This window comes from Mercenaria mercenaria, chromosome 11 (genome assembly GCF_021730395.1).
Source record: "Mercenaria mercenaria strain notata chromosome 11, MADL_Memer_1, whole genome shotgun sequence".
NCBI lineage: Eukaryota > Metazoa > Mollusca > Bivalvia > Venerida > Veneridae > Mercenaria > Mercenaria mercenaria.
Genome location: NC_069371.1, coordinates 51,469,338 through 51,480,202, shown reverse-complemented (window position 1 = coordinate 51,480,202; position 10,865 = coordinate 51,469,338). Strand labels below are relative to the sequence as shown.

At 34.7% G+C, this 10,865-nt stretch overlaps 1 protein-coding gene across 1 annotated transcript; it reads left to right on the top strand.

The window, feature by feature from the left end:
• The first annotated feature begins 331 nt into the window (after window positions 1-331).
• Window positions 332-10,865, top strand: LOC123531324 (uncharacterized). Its single transcript, XM_045312171.2, has 5 exons — window positions 332-453; window positions 1,000-1,162; window positions 2,493-2,867; window positions 3,461-3,930; window positions 4,505-10,865. The coding sequence occupies exon 5, from the start codon at window positions 4,700-4,702 to the stop codon at window positions 6,854-6,856; it is 2,157 nt and encodes a 718-aa protein (XP_045168106.2). The 5' UTR covers window positions 332-453; window positions 1,000-1,162; window positions 2,493-2,867; window positions 3,461-3,930; window positions 4,505-4,699; the 3' UTR covers window positions 6,857-10,865.

The window sequence follows — 10,865 nt, the reverse complement described above, 5'->3', positions numbered from 1 at the left end:
AGTTCAATATGACACGAGTGTGTCAGATGAAGGAACACTAATTGCTAAAAAATATGGTAAAAAAGAAAAAAACTTCTCAGTTGTGTTACATTTAACAACATATTCTCAAATATATCCTAAATAAAATATTTTGTTATCGATTTCGCCTGACATTGATCTTTAGCCTGCTTTGCCTGTGCGACCAGTGCAGACCACCATCAGCCTGCACATCCATGCTGGCTGATCATGGTCTGTACTGTTCGCTGTTTAGTCAGAAAAGTTTCAGTGAGAACCCCTTGAATAATAAGTGGTAAGATATCGGGTTTAAAATGTAACAACTCGTAACGTATCGTGGTTAGAAAAATCGATACACTTAAGCGGGTGTAGTGTCTGGTAAATAGTTTACTTAACTTTCTTTCATAAAACACTTCAACGTGTGACAAGTATAGGAAAAAGCTGTTTAATGTGAAACAGGTAAGCGGTTTTATTACTTTATTTCATAATACACTGCAAACGAAATAGGTTAACATTTCAAGTACGTTCCTTTAAGTCTTCAGAAACAACCTATAAACTACACTATTCTTCTTTTCCGAAAGAAGCAAATATTTAAATGCGAGACTGACATGAAAGGTTTAATAAATCAATAAGTTTGACATTGTACTGGTCGATTTAATTATAATTAAACAAGTTAAATTCAAATATTTTAATAGCATTGTTTTGATTTTAACAATAACAGATTTATTTACATGACTGAAAATTACCTGTATCTATTTTTAACTTTCTTTCTCGCACATGGAAAATTAACTATTTATTTTACCAGTATGGAATTTATACTTCTTTACAGACATAAATAGCATCAACCATCACGCTTGGTTTCGTTTCAATTCTTAGGTTAACACTTTTCCTTAATAGTGCATGTAATATATTTATAATGTTATCTTCGCTGACACTGGCCCTTACTTTCAGCTAGGATTTATCTAGATCCGACCAGTGAATCCGTTTCTTATTGTTTCATTTCAGTTTTAAAAGGTAAGCATGCAGAAAGCTAGTGGGAAGACTGATGAGAAGAGTTTAGGAGAAGATGCCTCTGCTTGTCCTGGCAAAAGAAAGAGAAAACTGGGTGCATCTGATCTTGGAAAACTTTGTCGTGGCACCGGCCCAACTCAGTCGTCGTCAAAGACAGGTTTGCATATAATATTTTAAGTAATAACATTTTTCGTTGTGCAATCGTTCCATAATTCAAAACAATATCATAGAGCTATTATAACAGTACATTGATCCGGCTCGAGTGAATTTTGCCAGGCGTGTATCCCAGAAGGCGCTTGCGCCTAGGGTCATCCGGCCTGGCTGTAATTTTATATAATGAAGACCAAAAACTCGTATGAAACTGTGAACTTTCTGACTCACGGAACGTCGAGACGCACTCATTTATTCATTTCCGATTGAATATTTGTCCTTCAATACAGGTTGAAACCTTATACAACTTTTCAGTCACTGCAAAAGTACAAATACGTTGACAACAATCAAGACTTTCAAACAACTAAATCAACGAGAAGCATACTACACACACTTTTAGCGGTAGACAGTCTACTCTTTGGGTTCAATCTTAATTTAAAGACAAAACATGAAGAATTTATCCAGAATCCTTTTTTGTTGAATTATTCAAGTCACTCGCTGACTAAAAAGACCATATAAAAGTGAAGTTAAAACCGTACTGATACTTAGTAGCAATAATACTTTGTGTGTAGTAGTTCCGTTATTGTTCCCGAGAAGAAAGTGCACTTGATAACTGCCTCACTGTACTGATTTAACCGTTTAGGATAATCTATAAGAATATCGTTTTGAAATAGAAAAAGAGAAACCTACTGGTCGCCTAATATTACAAAAATTAAAAGGCTCAATCAGAGTTAGCCGGTTCATGAAAGGTATTGGATATGCAAGCTACTGTCTATGTCCTATTACTCCGGGATGAGCAGAACTCAACATCTGCACATGTTATATGTATCAAAATACTATTTAGAGCCATCCGCAGTTATCTTCATACGGCGGTGTAGATCAAGTCTTCAGTTATACACTAGAGTGCAATTCCATGAAAAGTGGCGTGTGGTTCCCAGTTATTATAAAGGACGAACCGTAACAATTGACAAAACTACACAATAAAGCATAAACGCAACTAAGTGAAACAAAAAAGACTTGGTTTAATTCTATTCATAAGAGGTGATGAAATTTGCAACATCCCTACCCCCATCTAATCGGCTTAAGCAGATCTCTATTATACATAGAGTTCTCCTAGGCTAAGTTGTTAAAGACACATACTTCAAATCACTTGCTTCTCTCACATATGTTAATTCAAAACCTTGCATTTGGTGATACTCTTCACTTGAGAAAGCCATTCAGCTGGCTTACGAAAGGTCTTTGGTTCTACCCAGCCCAGGAGCCACTGGCTTACTAAAACAAAGAAAAAATTATAAGACAGAACCAAAAGTACCAAAAGAACTGTTTATGTCTTGCAGGTGGTAACATTGGTCCGAAATTCGGCATCGACAAAACTGGAGGTCAAGTTATAATAGGGAATTGCATTAGTCCAAATAAAAGACCTTCTAAAGGCACAGTCGGTCCTTTCGTTCGCATCAAAGAATCGGGGACACTCTGTTTCCTGACAACAAGACATATTTTTGGTCCTTTGACCAAATACGACGATGAGGTAATTGGAACGGAGATTGCTTTTAATTCGGATACATCAGGGCTGATGGGTAATGTTTGTGGGAAGGTGATCGCCTCCGAATATAGCGATACCCTCGATGCTGCTCTTATAAAAATAGACAGAAATTAGTTACCAGATCGCTGTCGATTCATAGATGTAACAGAAGATCAACTAGTGGCTGCAGGTTAGTTAATATTTTAAGCAAGTACCTCAATTTAATATAGTTATATACATTTACAAGGTAATTTTGTCGCACGGTTGAAGTCCTTTTTATATTTTTATGTAAATAAACTAAAATGTTCCATTTCTGCCCAGTTAGTATTTCATTTTCATACACTGTGATATTAATAGTTTTGTAATATAAAATGATACGATTTACAAAAGGATGGAATACTGGAGGATAAAAAGTTGCCATTTATTTTTATTATTAAACGGTTGTTAAATAAAGAGGTTGAGGTTTTGCAAAGCATCCAGAAAATTCTGTAAGACTGATTCAAACAAGAAAATCAGATTGTCTTAAAGTTTTCGAAAACACATATTGACACTCCTTTTATCGATCTTTTAAATGATCTATAATAGTTCCGTTAAATATATAACAGATTTAAATGGTATAATAAGGTGATTCAAACTGTGCAAATTGTGTACATTTATGTCATTGTCACTATAATATATTAAACCAATTACACAATGGCTTTGTTAATATCGCAGATACACTGTATATTTCGTATTCTATTACTTACTTCGAAAGCGCACTGTTTACTTGATGTCTCTTTACAGGTTTCAATAAGTTCAACAAGCCAAAATATGACGGTGTACACAAATTGCTAGATGTTAGAGATTTGAATCCCGAAGATGTTCAAATAAAACGGGTAATAAAATTTGGATGTGCATCTGGACTGACTGTCGGGACTTTAAGTATGAAAGACAAAGAAGGTGTTAAACCCGACAACTACGTAATAACTTGCAATTATCCTAAACTACGTAAGACTGAGGTAGTCAGTTACAATAATCATATTCTTGTAAAATCATTGGAACAAGGCAGTTTTGCAAAAGCTGAGGATGCCGGCGCCTCTATATTTTAAGTGGACGAACACAATCAGCTACATTGCATTGGTGTGTTATGTCGGTTACTGGATAACGACACGGATGTGGTTGTAGCTCCTATAAAGTTAATACTCGAAAAGCTGGGGAAACAACTGGGACAGACACTTGAGATTGCAACATTTGACGATGGCTTATATTCGGAGGTAGGACAATATATGTGCTTTGAAATCAATTATCGAATTATTGATCAAATTTACAAGACAACATTAACAGTTAACGTTTGACTGAAAATGATATTCGTTCTTTTTTTAATTTTCGTTATTTCTTATTTGCAAGCATACTTACTCATTAACTGTTTAACTTCGCATAAGTATCTTAATGTTTGGTATAATAAAATGAATATCATATGCACTTAAGATTTAGGGTGGATATGATACTTTTAAGAAATATATATCGCCTCGGTAGACCATGAATTTCGGGAAGCCTGGACTTTCTGTCTCGATAAACCGAATATCAAGAATGAGAAAATTAGAATAATGTTTGTATTGTTATAAATACAATTGATTTGACTAGAAAATAGCAAAAATAATTTTTGGTGAAATCCTATATTTATAAAGTGCTATTTTAGGAGTTTTTCAAAGTCTCAATTTATAAATGAACTTTAATGCTGTGGTCCTGTTTCCTGTTTCTGATGCATTATGCCTCTATATGTTATTCCTATCTCAAATATAAACATATTTCAAACTGCAGAAGTAAAAATGTGCATTTTTGTTACAGTCATCTGATCCTTGCTTCAGACAGGCGTTTGAAAATGCATTACTTAAAGGGCAGGAAAAAGATAGGCATCTAAGGATCAACGTAGTAGGGTTCTATGCAGAAGGAAAAACAACGCTGACAAAAAGACTCTTAAATGAACCGTTAGACGACATCAGTTGTACTGATGGCATAGACGTACGCGTCAGAACATGCAAAATGAAAGGAAGGCATTGGGAAACATATGCATCTGAACATATAGAGGAAGAATTCCCCCGTCGTTTAGCAGACGTTATAAGAACTGAAGAGACTGAAGAGGCCATTATCTACAACAGAACACCTGTAAATATTTCTCAAAAAAATACTGAAAGTTTACGTATGGGCGCTGTTCACAAGAAAACACTAGCACCACCAAACCGAAAAACCGCACAAAAGAGCTCTGATGTAACAAGGAGTAGATATATACCTCAAATTCCTTCTAAAACGCAACACCTCATGCGCAAAACATTAAAGCATCTACGCAAAGACGACAGCGTTCTCAGGGAGGATGAGCTATTAGCAACTTTTTGGGACTTTGGTGGGCAGTTCATTTATTATGCAACACATCAAATATTCCATTCGAGGGATGCCATCTACTTGCTTGTTTTTGACTTGACAAAGAATCTGGAAGATGTAATCATTGATTACGATTTTCCCGACAGAAAGGAGAAAATGAAAAACAGCTTGTTGTTTTGGGCAAATTCCATCGAAGCATTCGCTGGAAATAATGAGGATCACAAACCAACTATTATATTAGTTGGAACACATAGGGATGAATTTACGGGAGATCTCGACCAAAAATTTGAAGAGGTGATATGTCTTTTCTCTGATACAACTGTTAAGAACCATATTTATGAAAAATGGTTTGCGATTGCTGCAATGGATATGGACGACATTCAAATTGATGCATTGAGAGAAACAATATTCAAAATTGGAAAAGAAAGTGCCGGAAAGAGGAAATTGCCGGCAAAATGGATTCCATTAGAGAATGCCATTCTTGAAGTTAGTCATAAGGACATCCTTAAGTTTCAAAACATTATAGAATTAGACGAAACAAATGACTTTCCAATTCGAGATGAAAATGAAATAAAGGACTTTCTGAAATACCACCATGGTAAAGGCACTCTTGTGTATTTTGATGAAGTTGGTTTGAAAGACTTTGTTGTCATCAACCCTCAGTTTTTGATTAATGCGTTTCGATGTATTTCCACCCCAAAACTTTTCTGTAGATGGAATTTTACTCTAGAACCAGAATTAAAAAAAGTTACTAAAAGTGCTATTTTAGGAAAGGAGCTCCTCACGTCAATATGGTCAAATGCGAAAATTAGAAACTGCAAACATCACAAAGACACACTGTTGTTATTTTTGGAAAGACATAGAATATTGGCTGAAATGCTTAAAATGGACGAAGCAACCGGCAAGGTGTTTCCTCTGGGTAAATATTTGATACCAATAATGTTAAAAACACCATCTGTCTACTCTAAGAAAGTGATCAACCTTTTTCTAGATGGGAAACAGTGTTCGAAGATAATCCTTGGACTAGAGTTTAAAAGCGATGTCATTTTGTCTACCGTATATGAAAAAGTGACTGCGGCATGTCTAGGCAAATGGCCTCCGATTGAATATAAAGGCGAACGTCTAGTCTTCAAAAACATTTGCTTTTATGAAATTGATCCAAGTCATGCTGGAATGGTGGTTGTGAAGGACAAAGCTATTGAATTGACGGGGATATACTTGTGCAGTAAAACAGAGGATGATGGCACTGCATGTGACTACTTCCGAAGATATATAGAAATGGTAATATCAGAGGAATTTCAAAAATTTTATGAAAGTAAATCTGATGATCAGTATAACAAATACCTCAGATGCAATCATTCAGAACATAACGGTATAGGAAGCAGAGGTGTTCGTTACATTGAACCATTAAAGAATTGCGGTACCGTAAGTTGTCCTGACTTTAGCAATCATTCCTTCGAATTTAGAACTGCAATGAAAGAGTGGTTTCTAGAGCAAAATCTCTCAAAAATGCATGTGAGTTTAATGCGTCGTTTAACAGAGCAAGACTTGAATAAAATAGCTCAGGCAATAGGAGACAACTGGCAGTTACTTGGGATATCCCTTGGATTAACGTCAAATGAATTGCAACACGTGAAATATGACACACAAAATGAAGGGTTGGCTACATCTATATTCTATATGCTAAATAAGTGGAAACAAAAATATCCGGAAAAGGACAATGTACAGATTCTGAAAAACGTGATGGAAGAATCATCCGAAGCTGTTTCTATTAACTGGGACAAAATTAGAAATATTTTAGATTTTGATATACACAAATAAATGGTTCATTAGCCCTTACCCTGCTAAATTTCTATAATGAACTTGTCCATCTTTCAATTTGGACGGTGCCATTAACTGTTAAAAGGGGTGCTTACCTAAAATATACTGACTGAAAATCGACCAGTGCAGATCATGATCAGACTACACGGATGTGGAGGCTGATCATGATCTACACTGGTCGCAAAGGCAGAATCAATTGTGTTCAGCATGGTAAGGGTTAAATAGATTGTTTCGACGAAGTCGAAATCCAGAATGTTATTGGCTGCCAAAATGACAATATATAAAATCTGACACACAAAAGTTTTTCGTCCGGTTTTTAGAACTGGATTTGTGTACAGTATCTCCCACTGGTACCACAGTATCTCCCACTGGTACCTGACAGGCTTTCCGATTTCAAAATTCTGCTATTCTGCATTGCATATTCTATTAGAGGTAGACATGAAGCTGGGACTTTGAAAAGCGGAAGAATGGTTTTCAGAGATAAATACTTTTTAAAGAGATTTTTAGTTCAAATTTTTGTCGAAGACTGTTATAAAATCTATTCTCAAGTGGAAGGCGGGATATTTCATTAAACAAACAATGAAAGTGAGTAAAAGCTTATGATTATTTCAATCGCCTACATCATACATAGTGAAATTGATCATGTTATCTAATCAAAATTGTTCTCCACGATATTTTTGATGTCTTCGTAATAAATGAATAAGATCGATTTTACTGCGAATTTACCAAATAAATGTAATATTTTGCCAAGAAAAGTTAAAGTGATAAACGTACTTGATATTTTCCTAGACAATTGTTAGACACTAAACAGATATGACAATTGTATCAAAATTACACGTTGATTGTTGAAATGCTGTTTACTTTATTAATAGTTTGCCTTGAAAGTCTGTATTCTCACTTTTTTTCCAGACACAACGTAGTATCTAGAATTAATTCAATGCTGAATTTGACTAACTTACAGCTTCGCTTAAAGGTGTTCTGCAAATTTAAATGGAGATATTTTCAGATCATTAAATTTAAAACAAGATGTACTTTTGACACATACACCGATTCGTTTCACATTTAAATGTGTTTGCGCTTTAGTATTTATGATCATAGTACTGTTTGGTATGATATTGAAATGACAATTTTACGCAACTTAGCTCATATTACAAGTAAATAAATGGCTTTCATAGTAAAGTATTATAACACAAATACATAAACATGTTTATGATGATCTCATTCATGTCCAATAATAAACTTGTTCATGTGGTTTTGCTTAGAATATCATTCATTCGTCCTTCGCCCCTTTTTTGCCGTTAAACGATAATGGAAAAGCAAGGCCAAGGACATCTGGATTGTTTATCTGATAGTAATCTTTGGTAAAGCACAAAAACAAGTAGATTGAATGCACGTATGAATGTGCACCTATCCTATTTCTTTCCCAACGTACTTGTTTGCAGTTATATTTTAATACACATAAAGAAATAAAGGTCACTTATTGTCCTTATGTTAAAACTATTTTTGGCTTGTTCTGTTCATTACGGATATAATAAAAAGCAAACAGGAATGATATGAAACAAAAAATCTATTTGAAACTTTCTGAACGGAACAAAAAGGTGAACCATTCTTAAGCTAGTGGCCATAAATAAAAAATGTAAGCGTTTGTTCATGTATTTGAATATCCCACCAATAAACAGCTCTCAAAAATACACTTTTGAAATATATTACATGTTGAACTTCATTTGTAAAGATTAATATGATTTTGTTGATTTCTTTTTAAACGCTAGATGGTAAATTCAACCTTAACACATTACTCTAAAATGCATAGCGTGGTAATAGGGATTTTTAAACTTTGGTGATATCATCAAGATTCCGTATTTAGGGGATGTAAAAAGTTGTAAAGTTCTGCCGTATTCTTATTTTTTTTTGTTTTCTTTTTATCTTTTTAATAGGCGCACATTCCTGTGTGGGACATATAGCGTTGCTGATGTCCGTATGTCCGTACGTCCGTCCGTCCGGCCCTACGTCCCGAAATCTTTTGTGTCCAACTCCTCCCAGACTATCAGCCTGATTTGTTTAAACTTTCACAGATGAACAAACTTGATGTGTAGGGAAAGGAAAGGATTTTTTTGGTGACTATTTTTACCGCAGTTATGGTCCTTTGGTAGTTTTGCTACTAAAAGTATATCGAATATAGAGAAAAATCTTGTGTGTCCAACACCTCCCACACTGTTGACTTGAACTTTCACAGATGAGCAAGCTTGATGTTCAGATTATCATACAGGCAAGAATTTTTAGCTCATCTGATGTTTGGATACCAGGTATTATCGTCACTTGATCGTTGACGCCGGTGTCGGTGTCGGTGTTTGTTAAATTTTTTGTTTAGTTCCACCTATTTTAAAACCCATGAGAGCTACAGCTTTGCACACTTGTTTGTCATCATTAATTTAATGTGCATGCCAAGAACCATAACTCTGATATGGATTTTGTCAGAATTATGGCCCTTTTGTACTTAGAAAATAAGACTTTCTTGTTGTCTTTTTTGTTTAGACCCATCTTTTCTCAAAAACTATAAAAGCTATATTGAAACTTTGCACACATTTTTATCATCATTAGGTGACTGTGTAGGCCAAGAACCGTAACTTTGTTTTTTGGCCTTTTTTGTACTGAAAAAATTTGAGTGTTTCGGTAATTTCATTTTTGTTTAGGTCCGCCTTTTCTCAAAAGCTATAAAAGCTACAGTTTTGAAACTTTGCAGACTTATTTGTCATTATTAGTTGACTGTTTAGGCCAAAGACCATAACTCTGGTATGCATTTTGTTAGAAGTATGGCCATTTTATACTTAGAAAGGTTGAGTTTCTTGGTTAAAAACTTTGTTTAGGTCCACCTTTCCTAAAAAACTATAAGACCTACAGATTTGATACCTTTCACACTTATTGATCATCATTAATAGATTAGGTAGGCCAAGATTCATAACCCTTACCTGCATTTCGTCGAAATTATGACCCTTTTTGTACTTAGAAATTCGGAACTATAACTCTTTGCTTACATACTGACTAGCACTCGCAGACGAGTAATGGCACCCGCAGGCAGTGCTCTTGTTTCCTTGTCTACTTCACTGCAGTTATGACCCTTTGATAGTTTTAATGATATGGAATATCGGGACAAATCTCGTGTGTCCAACTCCTCCCACACTATTAGCCTGATATGCTTCAAACTTTCACAGATTAACAAGCTTGATTTGCAGATCACTATAAAGGAAGGAATATTTTTTTTTAATATTTTTACCGCAGTTATGGCCCTTTGGTAGTTTTTGCTATATATAGTAAGGCACAGTATATGGGGGTGTCATAGGACGCCATTTTAACAGTACGCCCACTTAATTGATATTTTGTTATCAACTGCGTTCTATATCAACGTGTAATCACCAGTGATAAACCGATAGTCTAAAATCATGAATAACAGTTTAAATCGTATACTTGCCCTATATGTCGGTCCATTATTTTCTCAAAGCCTTGCTCTTTGGTCTCCTATTCATCATTAACAATTACTAACCTGTCACCCGTAACTAAATCTCCAATGCTCGGATACTATGTGTAACGCTTCATTACACATGATACCTGATCATTGTAGTGATTTAGTTACATGTTACTGAGGTAACATTATATACTTTGCACCTATAATAAATACTTAGGATATTTACTCTTTTCAGGTTAGTACATTTTTCCTATTTGATAAAGTAAAGTACATCAATTATAATAATTCATAGAAACGTAATTTAGCTTTATATAAAGTATACAGTTGCACTGAAATCTCGAGTAACAGATTTTTAGTCTGAATAGATACATGTATATATGAACTTTGACCTCGTTGGATACATAATTTATGTTTACATTGTACTATCATTGTGTATTTATTAAGATCATAATGCTTCATTACACATGATACCTGGTCATTGTAGTGATTTAGTTACATGTTACTGAGGTAACATTATACTTTAAATCTATAATAAATATTTAGGATATT

Excerpts from the sequence above, each read along its gene's own strand:
- LOC123531324 (XM_045312171.2), top strand. The coding sequence starts at position 4,700 with ATGAAAGGAAGGCATTGGGAAACATATGCATCTGAACATATAGAGGAA.